The sequence below is a fragment of the Pygoscelis adeliae genome, unplaced genomic scaffold (assembly GCF_000699105.1).
Source record: "Pygoscelis adeliae isolate BGI_AS28 unplaced genomic scaffold, ASM69910v1 Scaffold402, whole genome shotgun sequence".
In the NCBI taxonomy this organism is placed as follows: Eukaryota; Metazoa; Chordata; class Aves; order Sphenisciformes; family Spheniscidae; genus Pygoscelis; species Pygoscelis adeliae.
In genome coordinates this window covers 855,766-874,819 of record NW_008824411.1, presented here as the reverse complement: position 1 = coordinate 874,819, position 19,054 = coordinate 855,766, and the positions used below count along the sequence as shown (strand labels likewise).

The following is a 19,054-nucleotide window of genomic DNA, read 5'->3' as shown; positions in this document are numbered from 1 at the left end:
AAGCTGATGCTGGGGCTGGACAGCCCGGTGGGCAGGTCTGCTGGGCAGGGCCCGCTGCCGCCGAGCAGCTCTTCTGCCAACGGAGACAGTGATTCAGGGCTGAGTCTCAATGTCTTGCACAAACTCGGAGTAACTTCATACAGCTGGAGTAAGCGCACCTTCTATCTGCGGGCGAGTCCTAGGGGGTTATTGTGGGCAAACTTTCTTTAATTGCTGGAAAACCCCACTTCTGATCTTTTAGCAGATAAAACTGCACTGAACAACCACCCAAACTGTTTTTTCCTCCGCAGTATTTGCCACTTCTGATGCATTCAAGGAGTTAAGAGGCTCATCCCCCTCTTCGCTCTAGTGGCTGTGGGGCAGCTGCGCTGATGGGCTCCAACAGCTTCCAGCCAGCCCTCCTGGGAGCTGGAAGCCTAAGTGTGTATGGTGCCTGTGGAACAACTCTACGTTCTTATGTGTGAACTAGGTGTGGTCCCCAACATCTGGCACAGTGACACACGAGCAGGGCATCGCAGCCCGGGGGTCTGCATGAAACTCTTCTCGGGAATTAGCCCTGGAGCTTGCCTTGCCGTTGGTGTCCCCGTGTCCCTGGAAGCTCTGAGCCAGCGGCTTGTGACAGATCCCTTGGACCACAGCCCCGGGTCCTTGTCCCTTTAGTTAGTCCCTAGCATGTGGCATTTTCTAAGAGGCATCTGGTAAGAAATGGGTCGGTGGCCGGCATTCTTCTGCAGCATGCCTGGAGACGGCGGGTGGGGAGTGAAGCAGTGCTATGAGTACACAAAGTGCTGATAGCTCTGGCAGCAATGACATGGGACTGCTGCTTTTCGGAGAGGTGTGACACAAGGTGGGATGGGAGCTGAGGTGTCACTGAAATAGCGTTCCTGGTCTGGTTTGATCCAGTGCACCAAACAGACACCAAGAATCTAGTTATTTTAGTTTATTCAGGTCTAGACAAACCAAAATATGTACACAACTGGAACACAGCTACAAAGCTAAACCAGCCTTTCCTTTAGCAGTCAGTTAGGTCATGTTTCAAAACAATGACTAAGTGCTCTATTTTAACAGATTACTTGTACAAGTCCAAAATACACAAATGCAACACATTGGTACCTGATATGATGACAAAGCTTCATTTTTCTGAAATTGGGGTTTTCTGCCAGTGGTGATTCTCTAGCTAGTTTTTGAACAGTCAACTGCATAATGTCTTGAGTTTTAATACGGCTTGCACATTTCCAACGGCTCTTTTATTTAGAAGCAGGAATCTTATCAGCTCTCACATGGATTTTATTTAGAACTGTATGTTGGCAAAGCATGAGATGTACACATATGGGAGTCATTCCCTTACTGGGGTGAAGGTCCTGTGGCGGTCTAAGGGAGCTTTGCAAAGCTAGGGAGTGAGAAAACACCTCAAAAGAGAATTTTATTGGGCCGTTTCTTTGTTGTCATGCTACGGTAATGAACTGTTGGCTCCAGACAACTGGGACTGTCACTGCTTCAAACCATCCTGTTTTCAAACCCTGCAGAATGTCTGGTGTCTGCTCCGTTCCACGGTAAACATCTTGTTTAAAGGTTACGCTTCTGGATTGTGTGTGTTGTGTTCAGTTAGGATGTATCAGTACTAGATAAAACGTGATCCATAAAATTAGTCACAATAAAACCTCATCTTTACTACCCTGCTATGAGTGATAGCATACATATATTTTAGGAGAATGGGATCAAACAGAAATGTTTTCTGTTATCATTCAAGGCAGCATTAATGTTTGTGAGAAATTAGGCTAACACTAATCTACAGTCATGCCAGCATTCCCAGGAGCCCTCGCATACTATGCATATGTATGCTCTGCCTTTTCCACATACGGTGTGGGTTTAGCCAGATACCTGGCATCCTGGCTGTCTCCAGGGGTGCCGCCAGGCTTGTACAGGCTTTGAGTTGTGCTAACCCGCACGTGGAGCCAGGTTAGCTGCTGATGGCCTTGGACTCAGCGTGAGGACAAACCTTCCCACAGCTGGACCAGCTGCAGCAGCTGTCTGGCTGCGCTTGTTACTGGGAGTTTTGACCGGGGTGTTCCAACGGAGGCCATACCACAACTGCTGCTCTAGGGCCAAAGGTGGGCTAGGGCACCTTGTGTCCTCTCCTCCTGACTGCTGGCCACGTGGTAGAAATTTTGTGTGTGGAAATCTGATGACTCTAGTGTGGGTTTAATGCCTCTTGGTTTTCCTTAAACCAAAGCTTTTGATTACAAATTATCTTCCTCTGTATAACAAGTGGAAAGCTGTTAATGGTGTCCCTCTTTCTAATTTCCTTTGCATCCTGGAATTCCTTTATATCTACAGTATTTTAAAAAGAAAAAAAAGGAAAGAAAGAGAACAGACTTTACTGCTCATCTGTCAATCTGTCCAGAGTTCATGGAGATAGCAGGGAAATTTGTGTTAATCAAGTCCCAAAGCGTGGGGCGCTTTTCATATTGCTCTGTAGCTCTGCAGCTCCCACAGAGTACTGGAGAACGCTGAGCCTCCTGGGCGCTGCTGGTGCCCAGGCAGGGTTTCATGCATCTCGGTGGGCTTTGTACTGCTGCCTGATCACCACAAAAGCTGGGCAGATGTACAAACCTGCAGCCTCTGACTCTGGCACGCTCACCGGTTTGTTGTTAAGCTAGCTTATGCTTCACTGAATGGTCTGGTCTGTTCTAACGACCAGGGGTCAAGAAATTACCCCACCTTCCCTGTGGCTTTCTCTCTCCATTACTTTAGTCGAGCAAAGCGATGGGCGTCTTGCCCCTGATTTTCCAGTACCGCGGGAGGCTGTAGCAAAGAGCAAAGCCGCTGGGCAGATGGGCAGGCTGAAATGCAGGGCACAGGAGAAAATCGGACAACAGAGCTCTGTGGAGCAATATCCCCACTTCAAAACTGTGATTTTTGTTCCTTTAGACAAGTTATTGAAAAGACAACTTTTCAATAACGTATTTTATGTGAGTTACTTCTAGGACTACAAGGACACCTTGTCCCAAGTCACAGATTATCTTGGTTTCAGTTCAAATGAGCTGACTGAATGCAAGAGAACCTCTCTCTAGTGAAGACAAAGTCCGGGGGCAGGCATACATACAGTTAAGTACAGAAAGATCGGTGCCCGACTGTACACTTTACAAATTTAACTGATTGGAAAAGTGGAGGTATTTATTTAGCACATGAGTCTTCTGGGACGAGGGGGGATGCATTTAAGAAGGTGCAGGTTCACTGCTCCCTTGCCTTGGCTTAAGGTTGAAAAAACAGAATTGTTTTGACTGGAGCAAATAAAACTTACTTGTGTGTCTCGCCCAGAGAGATAATGAGTCATGTGTATAAATGGCTGAGCGGCTATGAACAATTCCAGTTCATTATCTAAATGTCTGATTTGGCTCCTGAGCAGAGAGTTTCCAGGATTTAATTTTCTTTCCTGGGATTTCATTACCTTCTTAGGGCTGAACTGATCTTTTGACAGGAGAGACGCTCTCATTTCTAAGGTATGTGGATGCAGCCTGCTAGGGAAGAGTGTCTGTGAGCTCCAGGACAAAGACCATTTTTATGTGCCTGACTTTCTTTCATCGCTGGCCTCTCCAGAAGACGGGCAAGCTGTGCTGAATAGGTCGGTGCTGTACCATGGACATGAATGCCAATAGACTCCTCTGTATAGACACATTCCTTTAGTGCTGCAGCCTTGGCAGAAGCACTGGGAGCCGATGAAAAAGCAGACATGAAAGGTCATGTCTATTTAGTTTAGGTCTGCTCAATTCCTCTTTTTAAGAGCTGTAACTGTAGCTGAATGGGCAAATGTGCCAGAAATTGAGAGTTCCCAGGCAGAAACGTCCGTGCTGGGGGCCTGAGGAGCGGGCAGCGAGGCTGTAAATCCTCCGAGGCACTAGTTTTTTTGCTCTTCTCACAGTTGCATCACTTCCAAACGACAGTTAACTTGGGAGAGATGCATCAGGGAAACTCTGCGCCTTGTAGTTTACGTAAATGTCCTCTTGCTGCTCCTCTTTTCTTTTGTGTTGATACTAACTAAACAAGCTTGGTTTTAATCACGACCTGAACACTTACCAAGGTGGTCGTGCTGCCTCTCTGCACTTTGCAAGGGATGACGATTAAACAGGAGGTCTTTTCGTTAGTAAATAACGTTTATGGTCTTTGAAGTCAAGTTATAACTCTGATAGCCTGGAAAAGCCTTTGAAGGGCGCAAGGTGTCCATCTGCGCCAGGACTGCCTGCTGCTGGCCCCAGCCTGAGGAAGTGCCCAAGGATCTGATCCCTCCTATTCAAATGCAGATGAAATTCTTTACATACCTGAGTATTGGTGGTTTCAAGGTATCTCGTTATCTGTAGTGGTCGACGAGGAGAGTTTCAGGCTGTCGCTCAGGAAGAAAGCTGCTGGATAACGTCGGGTCATACTGCTATTTTAGATCTCTGTTTGCAGGGATTTAATATCTTGGCTGGGCGTAGAGGAAATGCATTCCATCTGAGTCGAAAATTGACAAAGAACAACTTGGAAGAAGATCAAACTGTCTGTGGCAATTAGTAAATCAGCTCTACTTTTTTTTTCTTCTTTTAAATAAAATATTTTTTAATATATATTTCTGCATTTATGGAACTCATACTGTCTAGTGCTCGCTTTGTTTGCTGCTGTTGCATATGTATGTGAATTGTGGAGGTCATTCATTCAGTTTTCCAGCAAATATACTTGTACTCCACTGCCTCATAAGGTTTTCTTGCTTTGTGACTTGCCTGGGCCTGAGGGAATAATCCCTTATCTGTGAGAGCAAGATTGTTCCCCAGAAGCCCTTTGGTTGGTGTTCGGTGGCAGCAGACTTGGAGGGTGCTTGGACTCCTGTTCCTGCAGCGGGGATCCCGACTGCACTTTCAGGTTTAAAGGCTCTTGGCACAGCTGCTCCTGTTGACTTATTGAAGAAAATCTCCAGTTTTTTCTGTTCTAAAGAGGCTGTGCTGCATGGACAACTTTTCTGCTTGGCACGGCCCAAAGCTGCAAAAATAGCATTGAAGAACAGACCTTGGGCAAAAAAACCCAACCACCCCCCCAACACGTATGTACACAGATATCTCTAGCTACTGCATGATTATAGGAAGCTGAGAAAGCATAGAAATTCCCCAAAACCACAGTAAGACTGTTCCGCTGGCTGTAGCGCTTGGTTAGGGACCTCCAAATCCTGGCAGCTTGCTTCCCGCCCCAGTCTATTAAGATGGTAGGTTTGAGTATGGCAGAGGTCTGGGCTGCCATCTGTGCCACCAAATACCATCTTCCATCCAGCCGTACTCTGAATGGATCAGGATTCCCATCACCCTCCAAACAAGATGCAAAAGCCAGCGCTGCCCAAGCCTACACTGTCACTAGAGGAGGTACGTGCACGGCCCAGTCCTGGCTCGTTCTCCACATCCAAAGCAGGAGACCTGGATGCAGAATGTGAGCTTGGGTCGGCAATCTCCCAGACTAGGCTTTGGTGGTTTGGACAGGTTCATTTTTATGGTCTGAAACAAAAAAGACAGAGAAATGTATAGTATTGACAAACCTACCAGAGATGACAGAAATAAAGTTGTTCAGCTACAATACTGTGTCTGGCAACTGCCGCTGTAAATAAGGATGGAAATGGTGCCCTGGGGCTTCAAAGGACTATGGTCTTGATAAAGCTTGAAGTCAAATGATAAGAAATACCTTTCCCAAGGGGAGTGGGCTTCTAGTAGGTAGTTGGGGGTGTTTTTGTTTGTTTGTTTTTTAAAAGATGAATTGGGTGATTTAAATGTACAGCAATTCTGCATATAAAAGCTGCTGCAGTGTTCAGAAAAAGGCTTTCACGTAGCTTGTGAAATAGTAACTAGTAATAAAAAATAGTAAAGACTGCATCAGTGGTCACTCATTAACATATTAAACTGGTGGCATCGAAGTCAGGAAAGAGGGAGGTAGAAAAGAAAACTTTCACGCTGCAATAAATATATATTTATAAATAAGAAGTATATATAATGTTATTCAGGTTCTCACTGTTCTGGTTGGAAAAGCTCAGTCTGTCCGATGATAAATTAGCTTGTTTATTCCTATCCTGCTGTTGGTTAGTGTAATGAAGCAGAAGTCCATTGTGTGTGCTCATTGGGTAGTGATGGCTCTGCACAGAAGGGGGTAATTGAGTAGAAAAGCGGAATGCTCCTGGTGCATGGGAGAAGTTAACACCACATGAGGTCAGTAGGATTCAAGCTTTAATCAATGTAGACACAATGCAACTGAGATTTTCTAAAGGGCTTGTTTATAGTGCGAGAGCAAGGGTCAGTAGTTAATTTGAAATGCTGTAGGTGTTCTAGATGAGAAGGTGCAAAATACATATCATAGAGGTAAGTATCCATGTGGGAGAAGAGGGGGGTTGTTATTCTTGTAACTGGGCTGAATGCCTTGTTTGCAGGAATATGGAGGAGGGAAGGAATTACTTGAGGGTTTATCGCAGGAGCTTTTTAAAGATCTACCTAATTTATTGAAATTAGTAAACTGAGCGATGGTGGCTGTTATGCAAATCTAGGCATACGTAATATTGTAAAATGAAAATATTGAAAAATTGAGCTCACTTATCTTTTTTTAGTAATTTTTTTTTTTTAACCTAAATAGTTAAGTCTAAATACAGTGAAACAGTTGTGGTGGTTTTTTTTTCACTGAGGAATGGTTCCTGAGGTAAGCCCCTTTACAGGCAGGATCTTATTTTCTGCTTTTCTTCTCAGAAAAGAAAAGGGCAATGAATGCTTACATGTTAATGGAGATAGATTGCTTCAAGGACAGCATAGCTGAAACTAAAGGAAAGCTACTTATTGCGGTACTGAAGAGATGTTAAAGCGTTACTGGCTTAAGCCCCATCAAGATTTGAACTGGGGCTTTGAGAATTAAAAAAAAATTAGTTCTACAGCTGCTCAGTGCTATTTGCTAACATCTTTCAGGGTAAGTCCAGTGGGCTACGAATGGTGCTGGAGTTTGTCTAAATGAGTCTCTCTGTTCCATTTGCCCTCGCCCATCCCCACATACCATCACTACTGTGCTTTGCAGGAGAGGTAAGCCCAAGAGACAGGTAGGAACAAGTTTTGCTTGTGGCACAAAGATGTGAAAGGGTCTTTATTAAGGAGAGGTAGCCATTTGGAGAAAGTGGGCTTTATTTTCTTCTTTCTTAAAAGCATTAGGTCTTTAACTTTGTTTTTTCTCGTAGAAATTTGACGTTGAAATGTCATTTTTCCCATGTTTGAAGATTCATTAAAGGTTCATTGCCACCAAAAAGCTTCCTTACTCTACTGGTTTTTGCTCTCTCTTTTTGCATTCTACTTCAACTAAGCTTTGGTCCCCTAAGATTTCTGTAGGGGCAGCCGAGCATCAGCTGTAAATGCACCGAACAGCAGGAGGGAGTGAGTTGGGTGGAGGAGAGCAGAAACATCTGTAGGGGTAAGGGAAGAGCAAGACCTGGGACACAGCACGCAAGAGAACTGGGAGCTCTAGGGAAAACTAGTGGTGACTTTTCCAAGATGAAAAGTGAGCTGTGGTGGCGGTTGCGTTGTGTCACGTCTGTACGACATACTCCATGGCAGATGCTCTTATACAATCACCAAATACGCAGATTGTAAATGCAGTTGCTGCTTGGCGTGGGGAGGCTTTACCCTTGCAGGCGAGAGCAGGATTTCCCAATGCCTCTCTCGATCCAGTGTAGGATTTCACAGAATGGTAAGACTTGGTCAGTCTGATCTTCTCGGTTGGAGACACAGCATTGAAAACCATTTTGAGGAATGAAACCTGGCTATTTGATATAGGGCAAAGATTCAGGGCATTCAGAAGAGAGAGTGAAGAAAGTGGTGACTATAAATCTGAAGAAGTGGAAAATATACTCATTGGGACTGGTGTGCGCACATGATCCAGCTGGTGGTAATCTCTACCGCGTGTGAACTCAACTTTGACTGCTATATAGTAACTTAATATTTAGTCTGTATGTGAAATGATAAAAATGGGGATGAGGGGACAGCAAGAGCAGCACATCAGCATCCGAGGAGCAGTAACCACCTTCAAGACCTGATGGGATAACACCCTGAGTGCCCTGCTCTGACCTCCTGGCTGACTCTGCTGCAAGCAGGAGGTTGGACGAGAGACCTCCCGAGGTCCCGTCCCATCCAGAGTAACTCTGGTTCCTCAGCGTCACATGGTGCTAATTCCCTTTGAAGGGGTTCATTTTTAATATGTTGTCCAAGGAAGCATAACTGTAATATGGAGCTCTAGCTTTTGTTTGAAAAATTATGTTAACAAAATCAAGGTTGGGATGCTGTGATTAATTATGCTTGTATTGATTGGGGGAATGGGTTTTTACTTTCCTTTTTAAGTAACCAAACTAGGAGGATTAAGTCTCAGCTGCAACTTTTGCCAACTCCCTCACCCCCCAAAATACTCCATTTGTTTAATTTAGTTGGCCACAGTGTTGCACTCACCTTGAATAGAATTAAAACTTTCCATTCTGAGGATTTCCCGAAGCCAGACTTGGGAGCATGGTGGTAACCAGAATCTAACCCAGTGGCCCAAGAAAGCAAGACACCAGTGACGGACAGGCCTGGATCACCCAGGTCTCTTCAGAGTACCCCGCTATTGACTGGTTTGCTGGGTATTTGGGGCAGGATGCTCAGTTTCTTCAGCAAATACTGTAGGATTTTGCTATGGAGAATATAGGGCAGCGGAAGCAGCTTTGGATGGCTCGGGGTGTCTCAGCCATGTGGTGAACCACTTCAGCGGTTTGCCTCTGCTTGTACTCTGTTTAGTCTGTGTGAAGTGAAAGAATTTTGATTCCAGTTGAGATGCAGGGGAGAGATCCTCTGTATCTTGGCAATGAGGACGGTCACCAGTGCTGAGAAACCAAATCATGACATCTTTTGCTGAATCAGGTCTTAAGATCTTTGACCTTTCTGACCAGTAGATGTAAGGTAAGCTGACATGTCTCCTTCAACTCCCCTTATTTGGAGTTATTCTATAACACTGTCATCTTCTTAGTTTTGGGTGAAACACCGCTACCAATTCAACGTGAGACTGAGTAGTTTTGGATCATTCAAAACTGAAAGCAACTCAACTTCTGTCCATCCCCCCCGCACTAAATGTCTCTCTTCCTTTTAACTGCTGCTGTTTCTTGGGGACATAGCTTGAGAAAATCCGTATGCTTGAGCCTATGTACCATTGGCTATATACTACTTTCAATATGAAAAGTGAGAAGAGTCTCACTGAAAGCCTTGCTGAAACTTATATGCAAGAGTTGCTTCAATCTGTAAGACATAGCTGAAATGGCTTTGAAAGTTCATCAGAAGTCCTCCCCGGGAAGCGGTGGCCACACTGCTGAAGGCAGCTGGCTTTCCCGGCAGGCTCACTGGCTAAAGCTGCTGCAAGGAGCGTGCTTCCGTGGCAGGGAACGGCAGGGTCTGCTGTGACCCATGTAATTTGGGATAACCTTGGGGCTTTTGCAGTGAGCCAGGCACCTCCAAAGCCTCTTCTGGCGGAGATGGAGCGGGCGGCTTCCCCATTCCCCAGCAGCATATGGGCCGGCTGTGCCAGCCGGTTGCTGCATACCTTTAAGGCAAGTGTGTTTATAGCATATACGCAAACAAGCTTCAAAGAGGGTAAACTGTATTCACTCCCCAAACTAGTATGAAAACCACTGAACTGCAAAAGAGAGGTTGCTCAGACTCTGTTAGTTTTATTTTCATGTCTGTGCTTGCCTGGGTTTTTAAGGAAGATTTAATGAAGGTTTGTCCCATCGGAGCTAAGGAGGGCTCTGGTGGTGACAGTCACCTGCCCGCTTCCCACGGGCGCAGGCACGCCGCCTCCTTGGAGATCATGGCTGTTGCTCTGAAAGCGTTTGCTGTGAATCATCCTGTCTCTAAACTTGTCTGCGGGAAGTTTTTTCTCTTAAGTAGGGGGGTTGGAAGTATCCACTGACAGTGCTAGCAGCTCCGCTGGCTTCGTGCCTACAGCTTTCGGCATCCAGTGCTGCTGAGGTTGAACCCCTTGGAGTGAGGGGTCTCTGCCCGATGCCTGCTCGCGGCCCCCGGAGCCAGGGCACCTTCACGGAGGCTCCCCGGGCAGCCCTAACCCAAGCTCGCAGGGCTGGCTCCTGTTTGAGATGGCTCCCGGAGAGCCACGCTCCCGACCAGCTTGTGCAAAACCCTCCTGATAAAAGCCCTGCTCCTTGGTTACCCTGCGGACCCCTCCAAATGGTACCTGCATCACGGCAGTGCTTCTCATCACAGTGAGCAGACTGGAACATGGGCTGAGGCTTATCCACTGTATTATGCACAAACCGCTATTTAATTATTTACAGGCTGACATATATCATTTAATATATAAAGCTGAACCATCTACCAGCCCACAGGCAGAATGACTGAAAGCAGCCTGCTTGGCACCACGTTTTAACTGAAATCCCTCGATGCTAGCTTTGTTTTGCATAGCACTTTGTAATACTGTTAGTTGACTTGGCTGCAGTTTCACAAAGCATTTTTTTCCACTTGGTTCAACACTCACTTGAATTTAATGGGACTGGAGCCAAACAAGTAATGCAAGCCAAGTGCCGACGTTTGTTTGGTGTGCAGTTCCCGACAAGGAATATATATAGTAATTGTCTCTTGCTCCTCAAAGCTGTAACTTTGGCAGAGGGGATACTTGTGTTAGCATGCCAAGTATTTAAAATCATAATCAGTCAGTGATAAAAACATGTATTTATGGCTATAATGAGTTGCATCAAAGCAAGAAACGTTCGTCTTCTCTGTAGAAGTAACAATGTCTCTCTTAATTCAGAAATGCCTACTTTAGAATCACGCAAAGATCTGTCAAAGTTAAAAAGCTCTGAGAGCTTGGCCTCAGTGTCTGGCTTATTTCACAACAATATTCCTAATGTTCACTTATAGCTGCAGTTTTAGCCACGGTTACTAGGTTCTGCATTGCGGCATGATAAAGGAACGTTGCACCGTTTTATGCACTTATGGCACATCATTAAAGCATTCTGTAATCCTGGATTTGCAGCTAGATTTTTTTGTTTGTTTGTTGAATGCTTTATTTTATTCTATTTTGCTGTTTCTTTCTGGCATATCAATGATTTGTGCTTTGTGGGGCTGCTGTAACGTATGAGCTTTCTGTGGTTCCCGGATGCCTGCTGGACGCAGCGAGGGTTTGAGATGCAGCAGTGATGCGTATCTGTGGTGCACTTAGGCTGTGGATTGATAGTGAGAGCAGGTATGAATCTGGAAGCATTACTGCTCAAGCTTAGCCGACCATTTATGCCAGCATCACTGCTACTTTTCAGCTGGAAGAAACTTACTGCTGTCAAAAAATTGAAAAAATGCAGTTTATAAACAACTGCTTTTTAATAACTTCCTCCTGACTCGCACGTTGAGTCATCTCTCCCCTGCCTGTAGGAAGGAGTGCAGATGTCATCTTTCTAATGAGGTGGCACGTTAGTGAAGATGCTACGCAGGGTTCCTGGCTTGGATCCCAAAAAGCAATAGAGCTGCTGTTGGGATGCTGTGTCCAAATGACGAGGGAGCCAGGTCTGAATCATCTGGGTGTAGCGCGTGCGGATGTCAGCGTGCTGAGCCTGGCCAAACCTCGCGCTGCTCGGGAACCCTGAGCTGGCTCTGCCCCGGACGGGGCTGGAGGTGGCTGGGTGGGTGTTGCTCAGTTTGGGTTTGTTTTTTCTCATTGACATACTTGCAGTTTGTAGGTAGGGTGTTACTGCTTGCTGCTGGAGTTTTTTAGTGGGCTGTGATCTGTTTGGGAAGTCCTGGGCCATCTGTCAGAATGAGGATGGTGGCAATGTGAAAGTAGCCTTCTGCAGGAGCCTGCGGGCTGGCCGGCTTATCCCCAATTTTACAGGACAACCTCAGCATCTTTTCTCTGGAGACTTTGACGTTAAGTCATCTGTTATTCTACATGCCTGGATATCTGTTATTCTATACGCTACTTCTGTTTTAACTCATAGTATAGGAATATTTCAATGCCTATCACTTGCATTAGAGCATTTTTACATTGTTTGCACTTAAATTTATTAATTTCAAGCCCTATTTTCATTTTAAAAAGGGCTGGATAGTTTGGGGTTTTTCATAAATGTCATTTCACAAGAAACTTGTATTACATAACTTTAATTTCTTCAAATTCTAGTGAAAACAGAAATCAAATAAAACTCTCTAACAGCTTAAAAAGAAAGAGTTAACCTGCTCCATCTGCTTCCCAAAACCTGTGAAGCTGGAAGGAATTCATTACAGCATGTCCAATGGTACCTTCCTGGTAATACTTCAGAAAATAGGACAGTTCTGGTTTAATTGCAGTGAAATGTATTGGGCGTTAAAAAGTGTTGAGCTGGCTGTTGTGCAAAAAATTCTTTCTGTGACAAAAAAGGGAATAGATCCATAAGGGACAGAGGAATTATCAACCTTCTGGTTGCTGGACCTTCTGACCCGTGGAAGCCCTTCTGATCGTACTGGAGAGGTGAGGAACTGGAGTGTCTCCAGCTCTGCTTGCCTCCCTGGTTTGCCGGTTCTGTGATGCATTAAAATATTTATTTCCCAAATGATACTGGAAGCAGGGCAGAACCGCTGTCGTAAGAAGTCTTTGCATGGAAGAACTATGTTGGAAATATATTTGAGTTTTTAAAAGCCTTTTCTTTCTCTCAGATTTGAAGGTGTTTTATGCTGAAATTCTGGCTCAAGGTGGAATGCATTTCTTTTCTGCTTTCATCCCTGTTTGTACTTCAGAGTTTCTGACTGTTTCCTCACCGATGTAAAGCTCGAGCAGTATAATCCTCCATAGTTCCAATTATCTAATCTGGAATGTTACCCATTTTCACTGTATCAGGATAATGTGTACCTTGTGCACATGCACAAAGCCTCGTCGCTTGCTGTGATAATGGGGGCAGTGCAGAATTTGGGGAGCGTTTCAGAGCCCAGATCTCTATTCAGCTGCTTTTCTCCCAATATCTCAAAAAAACTCTGTGGCTAGGGGAAAAAGAGACACAAATCTTTGGTTGTAATAGTCATTAGCTCACACCTAACTTACAGCAAAAGGAAGAAATACCTTCATGCAAAATGTTTCTCTACAGTTAGCAGCAGTGGGCGAGCAAGGATCTTTGGAGCATCACGGAGGTAGCCAGCTTACCTGCTCTTTTCCATGTAGGGAGTTTTGGCGAAGCTGAGAGGGCTCCCACAGCAAGTTTGCAGACAGCAGGTGTGGGTGATGGCCCTGGGCAGGGTTAGATGCTGAGTGGTGGTGCTGCTCTCTCCCTTAACAAGGATTGAGGCTAACTTGCATGCCTTGTTTGAGCATGCTCCCTCAGCAGCTGTGTGATGGAGGAAGGACCCGCTCCGCTAGCAGTGTGATTAGAGAAGCGGCAAAAGTACTGGTAGTCTTTCAAAACGACACTGCTGCCTCCAGCAACAATGGCAAAAATCCATGAGAACGGTCCACTGGCGATGGTGCCTGTGGATGATAACCTCACAGGATAGAAACCTGTTTGCATTTATCTTGGTTTTCTGAAGATGTTTTGCTTACCTTACTAATTTGAGCTACGTTGGGATGAGGATGTACCTCCACGTAAAGAGGGAGTGTGAAGTGGAAGTAGTGCTAGCGCCACGCTGCCATGAGGCTCATCATCCCTCTGGGGAGGGCCAGGTTGTCCTGGGGAAGATGGCACAGTTATGGCACCAAATTCTTCACTTGGCATGCTCCAGGTCAGATCACTAGTGGGCGTGAAAGTAAGTAAAGAAGAATTAATGCAGCAATATCCAGTTTATCAGTGCTGGGAGCTCTTTTTATTCCCCTAGTGTTTTTAAAAAAAGAATTGCATGGTTCGGCAGTGAGAAAAGCCTTCCTGCCCAAGGAAACATGTAGCTGTGCGTGGTTTGAATCACTGCAGTAAGCGTTGCCCCGCTCTGCAGGACCACAAGGCCTAGGATTAGTTCATCTGTCTAGGTTTGTGATATCTGCATGCTTTGCAATTGGACTTGCTTGAGTGAGCAAACTAGAAGAGTGTATGCACAGAAAAAGACGCCAGTAACTTCCTGCGTGATTTTGGTGTAACTGAGGTATCTGAGACTGAACTGGCAGATTCCCACTGCTTCGACTAATCCTAATTTGATCCCACTACAAAGTCAGTAATATGTCTGTAGACGTAATAAACTTAATTACTTAACTGTAAGATCAGGGAGCTGTGAAGGAGAATCATTTGATGCATTTGTTTTAAATTACCTTCAAATAGTTGAATGGGGAGCTGCGTATTTTGATGGGGAAACTACTATATAAGATATCTAAAGATGCTGAAAGTGTGATTCTCTTCCATTTGCAGCTCCCAGTCCCACTACAGCTGTTCCTTACACGTCCGTGAAGTGCATTGATGTAAGAAAAAACCACCACAAAACCAAGTGGCTGATGCCCTGGGGACTCAACCACTGCGAGAAGCTCAAAGACTTCGACGAGGCGGTGAGCAGGCAGATTGAAGCCAACGATATCGTGTTTGCCGTGCACATCCCCCTCCCCAGCAAGGAGATGAGCCCCTGGTTCCAGTTCATGCTTTTCATCATGCAGCTGGACATTGCATTCAAGATGGACAACGACCTAAGTAAGTCACTCTCCATCATTTGTTAGATGCTGACTATGGTCTAACTTCCCAATGTGTTTCTCTTAAAGTTTCTTTTAACCTGCACCATATGTTAACTGCTACTGTGCCTCCATACAGCAAGGTGATACAGGAGCACATTCTAAAGGTGGGAATTGGTAATGAGATTTCAGTATGTGCCTTTGCAGGGAGAGCTGTTCACGCTGCACTAGCAAGTAGCTAAGCATTCGATGAATGGGTTCCCTGTTTTAAAGTACGTAGACCATCAGCAACTACACTGGTTTAAATCCAGCAATTTGCTTTCACAGCATATGCTCCTGGGTTTCATATAGTTTTCCAAAATATTCCAGGATGCTGAGTGCACAGCAACAGTTTGCAGTCGATAATACAGCCCGGCCCTTTCTGCTGCTTCTTTCCTCCTGCCTTCTACATGTTCCCATCCCGTCCCTTGTCCTGGCTCTGCACGTGCCTGGCCACATAGTGAGCTGCATCGTGCAGCCTCCTCAGCAGAAACTCCCGCTTGGCTGGGCGAGTTTTCTGACCAGTTAGCAAGTTGACTTGGTTGCTGCCGTACAAGCTAGTGCCAGGGCGACCACTGAAGATCTGCTGGAGCAGGTGAGGAGTGGGGATGCCCCTTCTGGAGGCAGCGTGTCTGCCGGAGCAGGAGCATCACCTCACTGTGCTCTAGTTTGGATGTTTCAGTTTGTGTGGAGGTGTTGAAATGCAGAGTCATGAGATTTTTGTGGGTTTTTTTTTTATTTTTATAAATGTGTCTACCCCAAAAATCCCTTATACAAAGACTTGAACTGGTTACTAGTTTTCCAGTGCTGAAGACTTTAAGCTGTGGTATTTTGCTCTATGTTTGCCAAATGCTTTTGTGTGATGAGTTTCTAAACTGCAAGCCAAAGTACTTAGTAAATGAAATTATTGATCCATAAGTTTACATGAGGAGCTTATAAGAAGGAATGCTCATGTCTGAGTTTTTAAACATGCACTCTCCATTGGGCACCAGTTGCAGAAGAATTGATGTTTATTTACTGAGCCTTTGTCATAATAACTTTAACTTCTTCAGTTTGAGGTTTGTTGTTGGTGAACTGAAATAGTTGCCCTACCTTCCATCAATTGTTGTGAGATACATTTTTTGCTAGAATTTGATACATATAGATGGGAAGTACCTTCTGGCCTTGAAACTACAGTCGTCCAAATTAACTGGAAAACTGTATAGGTGCAGGAACCGTGGAAGAAGCTGTCTTACTGGGATTCACCCTTAGTACCTAGAAGAAGATAAAATATGAAAAAAAAAAAACCAAACCCCAAACGAAAACACCAAACCAAAAAAAACCCAAAATCTAAAATAACCCTGTAAAAAATATGCAAAATCATGTTGGGAGCAGCAAGGGCAAGACTGATTTGCCCCGTACTGAAAGAAGAGTTCTATGTGTGTTTGCATGTTTTAGTGTTTGGGGAAAGATCCCTCCTTCTAACAACTACAACCTAACAATGACTAAACAATTTACTTTTCAAACTGGTCTGCACTGGGGCTTCTATAGCTCTTTCTCTGGCTGCAGCCTGTCTGTTGGTCTGGCTCTAGTGTTCACGTAACCATGTAGTGGATCAGTTCAGGAAGCAAATCCATTTCAGAAACTGGCTGCTGGGTTGGGGCTGTGGACTAGCAAAGGCGTGTGCTGGTGCAGGGGGAGCTGGCAGCCTGCCCCCCAGGGACTGCAGCCAGGTCACCGTAGATCTGCTAAAGCTTTCATGACTGCTTTACATTTCCTTTACTGCCTTGCCTGCTCAGTGCGGACCTGTTCCTTCCTAGCTATTTAATGTACCATCATTAAGATAAGTTAAAAATGAGATTGTATAAAGCTTGCATATGTATTCTTACCCTTATAATTATCTCTAAAATACAGAGAGAGTAGCTTTGTAACTTTATTAAGGTCTCAACTTCTTAGACTTCAATAGATGATTGTGTTTAGAGAAATAACGCTTTGTTCTGAGGCTTTTAAAGTCAAACTGCTGAGCTGGAGCCAGTAACTGGCTGAGCACCTGGGAGCAGGTTGCTAAAATGCTAAACAAGTTTCTGATGGCAATTTCTCCTGTAAGAGCAGAGAGCCTTTTCTTCAGATCATTATTTGTGCTGTTCAGTGACCAAGTCCTTGAAAGGTGGAATTTTTTTGAGATATAAAAGCAGAAAAGCTTGTCTTGGGCCTCCCTCTGGGTAACAGAAGCAAGGTTTGGGGGTGAGCTGTACCACTTCTGCAGCTGGGAAAGACTCAGTTTCTGGTCATTATCAGTTCAGTAGCTGCTGGTGGTTTTTGTTTATAAGAAGCATTTGGAGATGAGGGACATTAGTACTTCTTATGGTGTGAGCTTACTTGGCACATCTTGAACGTTTTCTTTCATTGACTGAAGAAAGTATTTTAAAACGCTATTTTCCTACACTTTGTGCCAAGCTGAAGGCAGATGTAAATTAAGTGTAAAATCTAAGCAACTAGTGAGTAACACATCTCTTGCTTGCTAGATTGTGTCATAACAGATGAAATAAAAATAAATCTTGTTAAGCCAAAATAATTGCATATGTGTCTCTCTATCTTGCTGCTAACATTGTATTAGTGTTATGAGCTTCATTGATCAGACAATTGGAATTAGCTCCTCAAAAGAGTCAACACTAAAGATGTGAAATAACGTCATATCTTCTTTTAAATCAACAATTCAAGTTTCTTCTCCCAAGCTTTAATCTGAGACCTCAAAGGCAGCAGTCACCCTGCTGTAGTTAATGCCAACAGTGGCCGGTGCCAAACTGGGGATCGCTCCTGGAAGGTGTCACAGCTGTTAAAGCCTCTGCCAGTCACCATTGTAATGACTGTCTTGAAGCTGCCTCAGATCATCTAGGAAAGCAGCACTGCCTGGTAACTGCAAAGACTCTTATCTGCCTGAAGAAGCTGGCTGCCTGTGTCCCGGAGAAAACATCCTGGTCTCTGGTGGCTCCCGAAACCCCACGGCATGATCGAAGACATTAAAGTCAACGCGAGCTGTGCAGGTTCCTGGACTCGGCCACGCTCCCCTTGTTCTTCACCGAGTATGCTGCTGAGCCACATCTCAAACTGTTGCCTGCTTTTCTCTGCAAAGGCACATGGTCGTCCTCTTCTCTTGCAATCCGTAAGCAAGGCCAACACACAGAACAAAAACTTGCATCCGCTGCAAGTTTGTGGGCTTGGGTTTTCTGGGGGCGCTGGCTGCCGCAGCCCTCCTTGGAGAGGAATGCTCCAGGGCAGGGGCAGTGAGGCTGCCTGTAGGGAGACATTGGGGTGACACACAGGTGTGTTTCCCCTCACCTCCGGAGAGCCAGTCAGGCCTGTGTGTCAGCCCTCCTCATCCAGCCAGCAAGGGTTTTCCCTGGGGCGGTGGGAAAGGGCAGCCCTGGCAAGGTGCCCCAGGGAGCGGGAGAGCCACCCGCAGACTTGCAGGGGCTGGGCATCCTGAAAGGCCTGTGGGATCTGCACCCTTCAGAGGAGGAACAAGCCTTAATCACATTTGCCTGGGGATCTTGGTCTGGACTTTCAAAATGCAGATGTTTAGAAATGTTTTCGAAATGCAGATGTTTAGAAGCTGAGCTACTTCCCTCATGTTTATCCTTCACAGAAAGCTGGGAGAGACTCAGGCTTGCTGTTTCTCTGAGGAAAAGGCTATTTCTGTGCCCAAGCTGTCCTTGTCCTTTTTTGATGCATTGTGCATTCAATTATTAAAACCCCCCTTCCAGAACAGGGAAAGGCAGCGGACAGAGAAATGAGATGAAGTTATCTTAAAGCCACCTGTACCTCAATCGCAAAAGCTGTGATGGGAAAGCTTAGTGCCTCTCACAAGGACAGCAACATCTGCAAGCAGGACCCGTTCCCGCTGTGGTGCAAAATGCCCTGTTCGCAGGGGCTGCAGGAAGCCCTCCGGCACTCACGCAGCTGCTGACACAGGGCAGCAGCCAGAGCCCTGCACGGCAGCGCTGGTGTGCAGCCATCCATCCCTGCCATCTATCTGTGGGGCAGCCGGCTGCCGGCTGCATCCCTGGGGGGAGAAGTGGCCATCCTCTGGTTTCCAGCCGTAAGAAATCTCTTGTGCGCAAAAGGCTGCTTTTGAAGCTGAAGTGTTACTCTGTTACTGCTCAGTTAGGTCTGGTTCCCATCCCTGGGTTTGAGGAACACTGGGTGCTTTCAGGGGAGGGAGGGAGGAAGGCCATTCAGCTCGTTGAGGACTGTTCTTCAAAATAGTACCTGCCCTCGGAAGGATGGTCCCTGCTCCCAGACAGGATGCGCGGCTGAGCCACCTCTCCTTCACCCGTGCCTTTCTCCTGGGAGCGGAGCAGCGCTGCAGACGTCCATGGATGGGGTTGCTGGTAGCAAGTGTGCAAATTCCCTTTCCTTGGCA

The 19,054-nt window shown here is 45.6% G+C and overlaps 1 protein-coding gene across 1 annotated transcript in view; it reads left to right on the top strand.

Annotated features, from left to right (window-relative positions):
- WLS (wntless Wnt ligand secretion mediator) overlaps positions 1-19,054 on the top strand; it is a 46,210-nt gene that overhangs the window by 2,380 nt on the left and 24,776 nt on the right. The window contains exon 2 of the mRNA XM_009320580.1: positions 14,363-14,635. Within this exon, the coding sequence (XP_009318855.1) occupies positions 14,363-14,635 (273 nt within the window). The remainder of the gene's footprint in view (positions 1-14,362; positions 14,636-19,054) is intronic.